Source organism: Phoxinus phoxinus (genome assembly GCF_949152265.1).
Source record: "Phoxinus phoxinus genome assembly, chromosome: 4".
NCBI classification, from domain to species: domain Eukaryota; kingdom Metazoa; phylum Chordata; class Actinopteri; order Cypriniformes; family Leuciscidae; genus Phoxinus; species Phoxinus phoxinus.
This window is the reverse complement of record NC_136879.1, coordinates 9,378,624-9,393,643: the sequence shown is the minus strand read 5'-3', so window position 1 is coordinate 9,393,643 and position 15,020 is coordinate 9,378,624. Positions and strand designations below refer to the sequence as shown.

General features: G+C 42.9%; 1 protein-coding gene across 2 annotated transcripts in view; it reads right to left on the bottom strand.

Annotated features, from left to right (window-relative positions):
• LOC306997276 (cytochrome P450 2G1-like) overlaps positions 1–15,020 on the bottom strand; it is a 55,520-nt gene extending 40,500 nt beyond the window's left edge. The window contains exon 1 of one of the 2 annotated variants that reach the window (XM_079610503.1): positions 14,758–15,020. In XM_079610503.1, coding sequence (XP_079466629.1) covers positions 14,758–14,928 — 171 coding nt within the window. In that variant the 5' untranslated portion in view covers positions 14,929–15,020. The remainder of the gene's footprint in view (positions 1–14,757) is intronic. The other variant, XM_079610502.1, reaches the window with a different exon arrangement.

Below are 15,020 nucleotides of genomic sequence, written 5' to 3'. Positions count from 1 at the left end.
ATTGTCGGAGAAACGGATGGAGGACCAGGTGTATGCCAGTAGAGGTCGGCAGTAGGGGATTCGCCAGTTACTCCCTCAACAAGGCCTACGGTGCGCTGGGCATAACAGGTGCTAACCGAAGAAGAGCCATAGGCAACAACGTGGAGGCAGCGGAAAAAGCATCCAGATGGCTCTGGTTAAAGAGGGGAGAGCAGTGGGGGCAGTAGAATGCCACTTGGACACAGGCCGGGGTCTGATCAGCCTCGGTCGGGTCGCCTGGACGAGGGTGTCTGTTGTAAGACCCGAAACACCCAGTGACTCCTGGAAACAACACTGATGATGTGTCCAAGGTTGTGCATCAGAGGATGTTTCTGTAAACTGCCCTAAATTTTATGATTAACTAACTGTATTTTTGTATGTATATTTTTGAAATGCATTTTCTGTAAAGCTGCTTTGAAACAATATGTATTGTGAAAAGCGCTATACAAATAAACTTGAATTGAATTGAATTGAATAGCTCCGATAGTCGCGCTCACTCGCTCTCTTCAGGCTTGCCCTTCGCGTTCTATCTCGTTTCCCGAACCACCTCCTCTTTTAGATCCTCCAAGCTCTGCTTTTATATCCACTCTGACATGCCTGTCATAATCACCCCCATAATCACCGCCGATTTGCTGCAGCTGCCGCTAATTTCCCTTGTTTACGTTTCAGATCGGCCATGACGGCGAACGGAAACCGGCCTGGTGTTACCCCGGAGACATGCGTTGGTATTTTTGGTCCCGTCTTCGTCACCCGGTGACACATACGTCTACAGAAGTTATTATTGAGAACTAACAGAGGTTTAGATGTTGATGAATGATTGGTTTATTTTACATTACCACCATGGGAACGTTCTGTTAACAAAAATCTGTTAGCTGGGATAGAGCCAATCAGTATTTATATGGAGATGATTAGGAGGCCATGATGGACAGAGGCCAATGGGTAAATTTGGCTAGGATGCCAGGGTTAAACCCCTACTCTTTTTCCAAAGGACATCCTGGGATTTTTAATCACCACAGAGAGTCAGAACCTCAGTTTAATGTCTCATCTGAAGGACTGGGACAGGTTCATGTTTGTAAATAGACTACTCTCTGATCTCAACAAATACAATATTGTTTCTCCTCATTGTCCGCTTAGGGGTGGGGCTAATGTGGATTTTGGTTCAGCAGACTTATACGTTGCAGACATTAGAAGCATTTATGAGGACTTGCTCTGTAGCATTGCTAAATAACATGGAGCCCTAGATGAGATCAGACAAGACCCCGGACCAGTGTATTTTGGCACACCTTTCTGCCTTGCTAGGAAAAAAATTATAAAATATACAGAAAATATGCAATTCAATTAAACTATAAATCTATCAGTGATGTCATATACAGATGGTACTCAACCAGAATGCCTATTACCGCCGCGGTGGCTGGCGCGGCAAAACTACCGCGGCAAAAATAATCCAGTCGCATTTCAAAGTCATTCGCGAAATGACCGCCAGGTGGCGCAGAGGGACATTGTGCAAAACAGCAGCTATTGCCGTATTTTGAAATGTAAGCGGGGTTAATGTCAATTAACAGATGAAATAGGCTACTATAGAACATTGTTTAGGACAGAAAAATAGAATCATAATTTAAAAATAGAGACAAGAACAATGTAGCCTTTATTTCATATTGTAGCCTACGCCTTGACGTTAGTGGGCGACATAAGCCTATTGCCCGTTGGGAGCAGCGTGATAAAATAATAAAATAATAACAAAAATAACAAACAAAAATAAATTGGGTGCAATGAAGCTGATTATTTGTTTACTATTCTATTGAGGAATGAGACGAATGATGAGCGCTTCTCTGGAGAAACTGTGAGTAAATTCATGGCCAAGTGGTAGAACTACGTATCGATCATTTGGATGACACGGGTTCAAATCCCGAACAAACATAGACTATTGTACATTTTATATTAGCCTATTAATGCATGTCATAGCCTATTAATAATGCAGACAATCAAACAAACAAAACATTTTTTTTATACAGGATAGCCTTTTTTTTTTGGTTCCTAGCCTATTAAGAGTTTGTAAAAACATGTTTTTTTAAGCAAGGTGCGATTTGCCAGGGGGACGGGGATTTCCTTCTGGTCTAAACATCCCTGCTTCTGCTGAATTATTTGAATCCTCCCTCCACAGTAATCAATGCTATAAATTACTTCACCAATAGACCATTTAAAATATATAAAATAAAGATATGCAACAGGCACGTTTAAACGACAAACAATAAAATCAGAACCAGTTTCAGTTACGTTCATGGTAACATTCCCTTAATGCATGCACGGCTTTCAAAATGTCACAAAGCGTTTTGAGATTATTTTGAATGAAATATTGAAGTTTATAATTAAGTATTTTGGCACACCACGCCGAGTGGCGCTATCCATTGTTCTAAAGTCGGGTTTTATTCTGGCATGTTGAATAGTGTTCGGCAGACGTGGCGGCGCGTTCGTTTGGATTTATTTTTCTCATAACAGACAGCTAAAATAACTTAGGCTCTAATAGGCTACTCCGTAGTTTTTTAGTCATACAGATCAGAGTAGAGTAGCCTACATCGTTCAAAACTGTAAACTTTTATTCATATTAGGCTAACGACAAAAGTTTATCTGCATGTCGTCTCTGTCTCCGGGAACGGCGCATCACAAAAATGAACCGAAAGCCACTTGCCTCCGCTCAGTCACGATAAGAAATCGACTATGTCTAAAGCCTTTAAATGTCTAAATATTTAATAAATGTTATCCTATTAGGTAATCCGTATGAAACCGAGAGGTGCAGAGGATCTACTCAAACTAGCTATTATGTGAGCGCTTCCCAATGAGGAACGGACAAGGGTGAAAATCTCGCTATAATTAAATGTAGTCTAGGCTAAATCGCCTTGAATTAAATTGTAAAAACAGATCGGATCATTTATTTTTTGAAATGTTGCGATATTGTTTCATTTAAGTTCCCTTTCAAGGGAACTCGAGCTGCGTTGAGACGCGGTGGGAACGCCTTGCGTGATTGCGTCGTGAAGCACATCTAAAATCAGTCCAATGGAAACGGGAGACGTCATGGGCGGGTGACGTCACCGACCAGGAAGCTATAAAGCACTCCCGCGATCAGAGAACACTAGCTTTGTTGCCTTCAGCAAGCGCTCTCTGTCTGTCCATGTCTATTTATTGTTGTCTGTCTCAGTATCTAGATATATATTATGAAGAAACAAGAATTCAAAACGTTGTGTTGTTCCCTACCCTCGTGTTATCTCGGTTGGGGACGCGCATCAGCTTTGCGTTGCTTGTTTGGGAGTAGAGCATACCCAGTCAGTTCTCGAGGGGGCTGACTGAGTTGCGAGAGGTTGTCTGTTAATCACCTCGCTCCCGCCGGGCGTTCTTCGAGGAGAACGATTCGGTGCGCGCTTCCCGAGGCGCGAGTCCCGCTGCTGCCGAGGCACAACGGCGACGCGCATCTTGGGGAGCGCAAATGGATCTAACAGCGAGGTTTGAGACGGGCGCGCCTATCTCTGCCTTCACGTGTTAAATCCAGTGGCTTATCTCGGGGAGAAGCACGCGCTGCGTTTTCTTTTCCCCGCGATGAGACTCTCGTGCTGCGATCTCCAGTTCCGAGGAATTGGTGATCGTTAGTGTTTAAAAACAATATATGTGTAGGCTATAGCCTATCTATATATAGCCTATATATATGAATAAAGCAGATGTGTGTGAGTTTTCAATGAATAAATAAATAAGTCAGCTCATAACTCTGTTGTATAAAGAGGAGCTTATAAAAGGAGGTTTTATTTTGTGCTGATTGCCAAGTTAAATGTTTTCTGGCCAACTGAACATTATGAGTGTGAGAATATAATTAAATCTCTATATCTCAGCCTCCTCGTCGGGGATTGCCGTTTTTTCCTATCTCTACACTGAGGAGTTGAGATCGTGGAATAAACCGGTTTCTATTTTATGTGTTTATCCCCAAAACTTCTACTAAAGTAATGTTTTGAGTATTAAATGTCATAGTATGACAGTGCCTCGGGTTAAAGAGACGCTTACTAGCTATCTCTCTCCCGAGTCGGCGTCATCATTTCCCCGACGTTTTCCACCAGCCATCATAAATAATAGATAAATATTATTAGGCAGCATTGGTGGGTAAACTATATAAGGACATGGATGTATGTGAGGGGCGAATCTCTGAGGAGGGTCGCAGCGCTGCCAGTTCGGTTGTTTTCCTGCTGGTGGCCACGGAGTGATATATATATATATATATATAAGTTTTTCTGATGTTAAGAAAAATAAAGGAAAAAATAAAATAATAATAATATATATATGTCTGTTCTCTGAACGCTTCGCTTTCAACAAAATGAAGATATATTCTATCCAGCGGCGTTCCAGAGGTGTCTTCCTCACCGATCTAATGTTCCTGAGACTGCTGGGCGGGAGCAGTCTCAGCCTAAAGCTCCTCGCAGCTTAAAGTGCTGCAAATTAGAGCGTCGCCATTCGGGCTCATCCACAATCGAGAGGGACCTGGGTGGCGGTCGCTGTCTAGCCAGTTAGAGATATGCAAGATCTGAGAACTGTTTTATCTCTAATATAGCTTGGAAGAAGAAGCCCTGACGCTGAGGCTGCAGGCTTCTGAGGGTGGTCCCCTCCGGGGTAGGGACGGTTTTGAGAAATCGTTTCTCCTCGGCGCCCTCTGGGGTGCGACTCTCTGAGGAGGGTCGCAACGCTGCCAGTTCGGTTCTCCTGCCGGTTCACCGTTTCAGGACACCGAGGTGTCAGCGTCCCCAAACGATCCTCCGAGGAGGGTCGTAGAGCAGTCAGTTCGGTTTCCCGGCCGGTTCGCCGTTTCAGGGCACCGAGGTGCCTGCTCTTTCCAACGATCCTCCGAGGAGGGTCGTTGGAGCTAAGATAGTTAGAGGTAGGCAAGATCTGAGGACTGTCGTTATCTCTAATGAAACTTAGAAGAGAAGTCCTGACGCTGAGGCTATCAGGCTTCTGAGGGTTCCTCCGGGGCAGGAACGGTTTTGAGAAATCGTTTCTCCCCGGCGCCCTCTGGGGTGCGACTCTCTGAGGAGGGTCGCAGCGCTGCCAGTTCGGTTGTTCCCTGCCGGTCCTCCGTTCAGGGCACCGAGGTGTCAGCGTCCCCAAACGATCCTCCGAGGTGGGTCGTAGAGCAGTCAGTTCGGTTTCCCTGCCGGTTCGCCGTTTCAGGGCACCGAGGTGCCTGCTCTTTCCAACGATCCTCCGAGGAGGGTCGTTGGAGCTAAGATAGTTAGAGGTAGGCAAGATCTGAGGACTGTCGTTATCTCTAATAAAACTTAGACAAGAAGTCCTGACGCTGAGGCTATCAGGCTTCTGAAGGTTCCTCCGGGGCAGGGACGGTTTTGAGAAATCGCTTCTCCTCGGCGACCTCTGGGGTGCGACTCTTTGAGGAGGGTCGCAGCGCTGCCAGTTCGGTTGTTCCCTGCCGGTCCTCCGTTCAGGGCACCGAGGTGTCAGCGTCCCCAAACGATCCTCCGAGGAGGGTCGTAGAACGGTCAGTTCGGTTGTTCCCTGCCGGTTCGCCGCTTCAGGGCACTGAAGTGACTGTTCAACCAAATCCAGAGGCCAGTCTCGAGAGACTGGTGCCCTTAGCAGAATTTCTGGCAGCGTGGAAACTACTGCCACATATTTCTCAGTGGGTCCTGCACACTATAGAAAAGGGTTCAGAATTCAGTTCGGTTCTCGTCCGCCCAGATTTCTAGGGGTCCTCCCCACAGTGTTGGACCTCGAGCAGGCTCTGGTTATGGAGCAGGAAGTGCTGACACTTTTGCAAAAAGGAGCTATAGAAGGGGTTCCTCCTCCCAGCAGACAGTCACGGTTTTACAGCCGCTTCTTCATTGTTCCGAATGAGGATGAGGGGTTGCGTCCTATTCTAGACCTGCGTCAATTAAACGGCAGGTTTCAGAATCTCATGTTCATAGTATGCTTACGCTAATATGATTGTGTCACAGATTCAGCCCGAGGACTGGTCTGTCACAATAGACGTGAAGGACGCTTATCTATCCATCCTCATCACAGGAGGTTCCTGAGGTTTGCTTTCGGGGGCGAAGCATACCAATATCGGGTTCTTCCGTTCGGCCTAGGTTTATCACCCCACACCTTTACAATATGCGTGGATGCAGCTCTGGCTCCTCTGAGACTCCAGCGCATTTGCGTATTATACTATCGACGATTGGTTGATCCTAGCTCAATTTGAGCAGATAGCAGTTCGGCATCGAGATGTCGTTCTGTCTCATTTAAGATGTTGGGGTTGCGACTCAACGCCAAGAAGAGTGTGCTCCTCCCAGCTCAGAGGACCACTTTTCCAGGTGTTATAAATGATTCGCCGTAAATGGGGTAAAACTAGGCCAGTCACTCACTGTGGAACAGTTTCAGACTGTTGGGTCTTGTGGCAGCTGCGTCCAACGTAATTACTTTTGGCCTTCTGTACATGAGACCCCTGCAGTGGTGGCTCAGGACCAAGGGGTTTTCTCCGAGGGGAAATCCGTTTTCGCATGATCAAGGTCACGCGGCTATGCCTACGTGCCTCGGTCATGTGAAAGAACCTTGGTTTCTCGCCCAGGCCCAGTGTCGGGGGCTTCTTGTTGACGCTTATGCTATCGACGGATGCTTCCCTCACAAGTGGGGGGTGATCATGAGTGGTCACTCGGCGAAGGGTCTTTGGCAGGACCATCTCCTTTTGGCACATAATTGGCTAGAAGTGATGGCGGTATTCCGAGAATCTCAATACTTCCTGTCAGAACCGAGAGGTCACCATGTGCCTGTCCTTCCGGACAACACACTGATGGTCTCGTATATCAGAGCAGATATCCTGTTGAGGCAGGGGCTGAGGACTTCACCCCGAGGTGGTGGAGCTTCTTTGGGAGAACTTCGGTTAAAACTTTGCCTTTGTGGTTATCCCTGTCGCATCCAGCTCCGCTTGATCTGGATGCGATGTATTAGGTGTGGTCGAGGCTACACCTGTACGCATTTCCCGATATCTCTGCTCCCGGGAGTTACCCTCATCTGGAGTCATGGATACTGTGGGCTCGGCCTCTGAGGGGGCCCAGCTCACAGATTCAGGTCTCTCGACTGAGGTCGTGGAGACCTTACTCCAGTCTAGAGCTCCCTCCACGAGAAGACTGAAAATTGAAATGTAAACTGTTCTCTGCCTGGTGTGCAGAACACCTTCTGAATCTTGCTATCTGCCCTATGGTACAGTACTTGATTTCTGCAATGTATGTTTCTTTGCTGGGTTATCTCTGAGGAGAGATCCTTATTTCATCTTCTCCGTGGTACATGAGGCTGAGGCCTGCACGTACTTGGATTTGCACCTGGTATGGTGGTAGTCTTTCTTCACCCTAGGCCGGGTTGTATTCCTAGGTCCCTACTCAATTTGCGGGTCATTTGTGCTGCAGGCCTTCTGTCCTCCACCTTAATCAGGAAAAGCTAAAGACAGATATTGAGCAAGCGAGTAGTTGAGGCTATCTCACTTGCTTATGTAGCGGCTGGACAGCCTTCACCTTTGGCTGTCCGGGCCCACTCTACTAGGAGTATGGCTTTAAATTCAGGAGTTTCTCTCCACGACATCTGTAATGCGGCAGGATGTCCTTACCGCATACAGTTGTCTATTTTTTATGACTTGGACCTAGACTCCACTCCAGGGTCTAGGGGGCTTGTTTCTAGTGTGCGCATGGTCTTCATACAGTACAGGCATTTGTCATATGGCGTCGTGGGTATAGGGTTCCCACCGCGTCTCAACGCAGCTCGAGTTCCCTTGAAAGGGAACGTCTCAGGTTACGTATGTAACCCTGGTTCCCTGAGAGGGAACGAGACGCTGCGTTGCTTTGCCATACTCCCTGCATACCTGTGATCATCTTGCTTCAGGCTTTTTCAAAGCTAGTGTTCTCTGATCGCGGGAGTGCTTTATAGCTTCCTGGTCGGTGACGTCACCCGCCCATGACGTCTCCCGTTTCCATTGGACTGATTTTAGATGTGCTTCACGACGCAATCACGCAAGGCGTTCCCACCGCGTCTCAACGCAGCGTCTCGTTCCCTCTCAGGGAACCAGGGTTACATACGTAACCTGAGACGTTCATCATTATTCTATAAATGTTATTTAGTTTAGCAGCAGCACGAAGCACTGTGCTTCGAGATTTATATATAAAAAATAATAATAATTCACAAATCGCGCACCCTGGTTGTAAGGATCCAAAGATCCCCGTGGAATTCAACATTGAGTTGAACATTGTATTCATGACAACAAATGAACATGCGTTTGAACAAATGAACATGCGTTTGTATTTAGGTTTGCTTGGAAAAAGCTGGCCCAAACCGAGGTAGCGTTGTATTTCTTCAATTATTTAAATAATTAAATGTTTAGTTATAAACTTTTGACAGAAATATTAGCCTACATGTAGCCTAAATAATTAAATTCTTTCATTATCAACACTTTATTACTATAGCCTAATGCTAATGTCTAGAATTAAGTGTGAATTGCGACTTCTCTTTGTTTTAAGTCGGTCTCAAACTCGGATTGCCTGTGGGGGGTTGGGGGTTCAGGAGGTGTTGAATGTTCTGTCTTTCATATGCAGAGTGAGCCTGATGACCAGGCAAAGGCAAAATACTTTTAAAGATAAATCTCTCGATGTGTCCAAATGTAGGCCCTTAAATTATAAATAGGCTATTGTAGTATTGTAGCCTATTTAAAGGGGTTTTACACACACTTTCAGTTGAAGTTCAATCCATTTGTTTCAACTAGTTTTGTAGAATTTTAACATGTTTGAGCAGTGTGTTTGTCAATAATCTGGCATTATCTAAACATGAACTATTGACAAAACGCGTTCTTGCCAACTAAACGAATGCATGTGAGCAGCAGATGCAGAGCGCTTTTATTCTCGATCCACCTCGTTTTATTGTACGGTGAATTTAACCAGGCATTCTGTGTCTTTGAAGCAACAAAGACTCAATCATTTGTTACAGTTTTTTTTTCGTGATTTGTATGGATGACACACAGCGACATACAGTAGGCTATTATCAGCTGTATGATGGGTCGAGAGAGACCCGGCGCGCGCAGTGCAGGGAGACTAAATAAACTAAAATAAAAGAGATCCAGCGTGAGAGAGAAGCAAAGAAAAACGCATGATCTTAATTTATGTTGCTTTGATCTATTTTCGTTTTGTAGACTAGCCTACTGTTTTAATTGTTTATTTAGCTGCAATTTATTTGGTAATACAGATTTAAAATGTCGCAAGAATAAGATTCTGTTTCTTACTTCGAAAATAAACTCTAACTCGATGCAACCCTGTTTTAAATAAATAAACTGCACTTTATTTAAACCTTGAAATGCCCAGGATCTGTTTTTAAAAATTTCTTCCTTTGCTATTGCGGGTATCAATGTCAGTCATCTAAATTTCGTGAATGATTCACAAAACAATAATTTAGCAGATTAAAGATAGCTTCATCGTTTTCATATTCTGACGCGATCGGCTGAATTGATAATCTTCCTTCATCAGTTTTCTCGTCTGTGCAGCGGCTCAACTCGAATGTAGCAAATTTATGTTGTAATGTGCCATTGATAATTAAACAAAATGCTTGACTTCAATAAACAGTTACCTATCTAAGCATCAAGAATGGTAAAACGTTTAACGCTGTCAGCTAAGGCTAGTGAGATTCGATCTCGCATCACTTGAAGCTCCGTGAAGTTTGTGCTGTTGCGTTGTCCACTGAGCTATCATCGGACCGCTGTCCAGATCACGTCTTATGGTCTCCCAAAGCCTCATTGATGGCAAAGGCAGCAAATACACAACCGCAATTTTAGTCGTATTCTGGTTGAGTACCATCTGTACGTTAATGGTATATCGGCATGATTGTCTCCATGATCGATAAATATTACCAGTGTGTATATAAGAATTTGGAGAACATTTCCCTGATCAGACCCCACATTATAAAAATTATAGTAATAATAAAAAAAAAACTATTGAGTGTAATAATAATATAATAGTATAATATAATAATATGAACTTTATATCTTCACTGTGCGACTTTACATCTATATACTTTTATGGTGCAGACAAAAGCCACCAAAGTTAGATGGAGCGGCACAATTAATTTTCAAAGACAGGGTTGATTAGAATGCAGATCCTATATTGAAGTACGTTTGATGTGTGCAGGGGCAGTGCCTACTTCGCTACCATTTTTCAGTGTTTGTACCCTGGTCATAGAGCAGCACCAACAGTACACATTACAGTATGTCTCTCTTGTGTGATTCCCCCCATGTAGAACACATTCTAATGAATCATACAGTACAGTAAAAGCAACAGGTATAAATTGCTAAGCATCTAGAGGTGTAAAAGAATTAGGGGTGGGACGATACAGGTACCTCACGATTCAATTCTGTGGCGATATGTGGTCCACGATATGATAATATCACGATTCGCGATATCTACGATATTCAATATATTGGAAGAAATTTCATCAACGATATATCACGATATATGTGACTGAAAAGAAAAAGAAGGAAATAAGGACATTTTATGCATTTATTAATGCCAACATTTCCAACATTGTGCAAAGAAATATTCATTTGCATAATAACTCACTGCCTACTGGTCTTTGTCCAGTGCCTTTATGTCGACTGTCTCGTAAAACCCGAAGTGTCTCCACACTTTATAGTGGAAACTAGCGGGTGGGTCTTCTTTGCGTACAGCGTGCGCATACACTGTCACACACTAGGGCTGTCGGAACGAATTCCGAAATTCGAATATAATTTGAATATTTAAAAAATCAATACTATTCGAATGCTGAAGTTACTATTCGAATATTGCTTTTTTTATAATTTTTTTTAAAAATAATATGCAATCTTGCCTTTCTCGCCAACTTGGCTTACACACGCATGTGAAAATGAAATGCTTTTGCTTCGTCTGATAAACAATACATTTTTTAATCGTAACACAATTGTGCGCGTTATCCACTCTGCATCGTCATAACAATACTGTCAATAATGGCGGCGAGGAATGTCTCCACGGAAACGGAGATCACCACTCCTGACAATTTGAGAAGCGATGTGTGGAAGGTGTTTGGATTTCAAATCATAAATGGGAAAATCACAAATAAAGAAGACTGGCAATTAGCAGAATATGCTAAATCTGAATGAAATATCACTCCTCAACTTGCAACCTTACTGTGCGTTCACACCGGACGCGAATATCGCGGCAAATTCTAGCCTGCCGCGTCTAGTTATACGCTTGACCACTGTCCATTCGCGCGTCTTTGCATTGACTTAACATTGAAATCACTCGCGCCTGACGCGCTATTCGCGTCCGGTGTGAACGCACCATTAGGGTACATCTGACAACGCTACACCCTGACAAACTAGGCGATCAGTCCAAGGAACCGCTGCTAAAACAGGCAAGAATGACTTATTTTCTGCCTCTCTCTTCATCATGGGGCTTACCAGATGTCTGCCAAAATGCGATTACAGACAAACTGACACGGTTTATCTGTAAATATATGAGACCGATCAACATCACGCAGGGGTCTGGATTTAAAGATTTTATTCACGAGCTTGAGCCAATGGTAGCCTACACGATTCCTAGCCGCGCAACAATCACTGACAAAGTTGTGAAACTCTGACACAACAGCAGACAACTGATCAGTGGAAAAATGTCCATTAAAGTTGCCAAATTAAAGTCATTAATTTTTTTCCGCTGTTTTATTGTTAATAAAAAAATCGCGATCACCCGTTTTTAAATGTTTATTGTAATGTTAGCTGTCCCTCCAGTGGACAGAACGTGTAACAACAACCAAATCAAGCCTGTGTAATGTCGCAAATATTAATAATAGGATGAATTTGAGCATTTAATATTTGAATATTATTCGAATATTAAATAAAATAAGGAATGAAATTCGAATAGTATTATAGAGGAAGATTGACAGCCCTATCACACACACACACACACACTCTCTCTCTCTCGTTTTTTATGTTGAACGGAATGGCTACTGTTCTCTGCTTTTCAACAAATCATTTGCACACACATTCTGTCATTTTTCTATCTGAAGCTATTGCCTGCAACATTGAAAGCTCCGGTCTCTGTGTTTAGCGCGAATGCTCACGTGATTGCCGCCGGCTCGGGATAAAATTTGTGCAAGACAGTCGTGCCGTGTACCAGCTGCTTTGACATGATTATCAGTTTAACTGACTCGTAATGTGTGCAATATCTCACGACCTCCTGAGTGTCCGAACTCGCACCGTGTACTGTGTTCTTCACCGGCCGCTGTTTGCGCCACTTTACCCCTATTTACTCGAACAGCGCCCCCCGCAAACAGAATGGTAGATATTGGGTAGTGACAACGGGTAAATTGATAATTTTGTGTTGTAATAAAATATCGATATTGGGCGTTAGTGTATCGATTATTTATTGCGACAGAGACCACAACAATATATTGCAATATCGATTTTTTTTCCCACCCCTAAAAAGAATGTTAGCAAATTTAAAATGCTCAAAATTTCAAGTTAATTCATTAGTGCAGATGATTGCACTTTGGATAACATAATACTGCAACGATCCTTATGATACTTCTAACATAATTGTATTTAAAACATACAATTCAGACACAAAGTCCTAGCCTTCACAGCAAAATCCCCAGTGTTAAATTAACACTGCTCAGTGTTCATATAATCCACACTCACTCAGTGTTATAAGTAACAGTGAAACAGTGTTGAAGTTAATGAGATAATTAAATTATAAATTGAGTGATTATTGAGCATTATTGAAGACACCTGATGTTAACCAGCAGAATCACAGAAGGAGAAAATCACAAATTTTAAGTCGCCATTATGGAGATCAGTGTTGTGGGCTGTTGACCCTTACATTTTTAATTTTGTAAGGAATTACAATGAATTAATGAATCAATCAATGAATGAATTACAATGTGTGTGAATATTTATCCTCTGGAAGGCAGGCTACACATTAGAAAACAACTAAAAAGTCACATAAAAACAGCAGAAATAAAATAAAATAGTAAGAATAAAGGACATTAACAAGAAAATTAACCTAATTATTTATTCATGCAGCAATGCATGATGGGAACCATGAATGAGTTTTGATTGGTGGAACCCAGAATGCACTGCAACATGCTTTATATTTGTCACCATTGTTGCGCTTCACAGGCTGATTCTTGATGTCTATGTGTCTACATAAAAACACTTTTGGTTTCAGATAAACTCAGGTTACATGGAAACGATCTGAAGAGAAAACCCAAAAGTGGCGTTGCGTTATCACTTATTATTCTGCGTTTAGACGAGTGTTATGGGGGGGAAATCTGCGTGCATATGGTGACGCAAAAGTGTGTGATATTCAATGTAGTATGCACTCCAGGCAGCTAGGTGGCAATGTGAAGCACTGAAAGTGAAAGAGACGCTGACACAGTTTTTCACAGTTTGGGGCTTAAAAACACAAAAAAGTGAAACCACCCTCCAGAGTGGAAATCTTAAAGGGTTAGTTCACCCAAAAATGAAAATAATGTCATTAATGACTCACCCTCATGTCGTTCTAAGCCCGTATTCGGAACACAGTTTAAGATATTTTAGATTTAGTCCGAGAGATTTCTGTCCCTCCATTGAAAATGTATATACAGTATACTGTCCATGTCCAGAAAGGTAATAAAAACATCATCAAAGTAGTCCATGTGACATCAGTGGGTTAGTTAGAAGTTTTTGAAGCATCGAAAATACTTTTTGGTCCAAAAATAACACAAAATAAGACTTTATTCAGCATTGTATTCTCTCCCGGGTCTGTTGTGAATCTCCGCAGTGACGCTGCTGACGTAAGACGCTGATGACGTGTTATCTGGTGCGCCCGAGCTTCGTTTACAGTCTGAGGGAGACGCACGCTATATTCAAGCTATTCTACATTGTTTGCGTGGATATCATTTTTTTAATGGTGCATAAATGTGCATGTCGCGGATGAGACACTTTTACAGGGTGCGTTTCCCTCAGTCTATAAATGAAGCTCGGGCGCACCAGATAACACGTCATCAGCATCTTACGCCATCAGCGTAACTGTGAAGGATTGACAACAGACCCGAGAGAGAATACAATGCTAAATAAAGTCTTATTTTGTGTTATTTTTGGACCAAAAAGTATTTTCGATGCTTCAAAAACTTCTAACTAACCCACTGATGTCACATGGACTACTGTGATGATGTTTTTATTACCTTTATGGACATGGACAGTATACTGTATATACATTTTCAATGGAGGGACAGAATGCTCTCGGACTAAATCTAAAATATCTTAAACTGTGTTCCGAAGATGAACGGAGGTCTTACGGGCTTAGAACGACATGAGGGTGAGTCATTAATGACATTATTTTCATTTTTGGGTGAACTAACCCTTTAAAAACGCTCCATCATCGCGTTCCCGTCTAAAGGGTAAAAACTGTAAAAACGCAAAAGTCTGCTAGACAGTGAAGACGTCGCGTATGCGTTTACGTCACAGGCATGCGCCAGTACAGGAAAATAACAAAACATTATCAAACTAAAATATAGCATTAATTTCATTGACAATTGTATTTTTTAAAATTCTGTTCTTTTTGAGCGACACGCGAAGAGCACCGATGGTTAAAGCAGCAGCTTTACCGTATTAAACATGAAAAACAGTGTCAGCGTTTCAGTGCACTTTCAGTGCTTCACATTGCCATTGGATTTTGCTGTGTTCTCTCTTACCTGCATGAAGCTTTTAAAGGGTGCACGCTTGTCAATTATTGGCAAGTTTCCAATCAGTGGCAGTGCCAGCGGCCCCGGGGGCAAAGAACGTCCACTTGGCTTTCTTTTCCATCTGACCAATACCAACACAGCCAAGACTAAAACCAGTACCAATGAGCTAGATAGTTCCATCCCTCTTCTCTAAAATGTTACGTTTAGTTCAGGTTTTTCTTTTCATCTGTTTTTGCCAGTGTCTTTAAAGGTTTTTATATGCACAGTTGGAG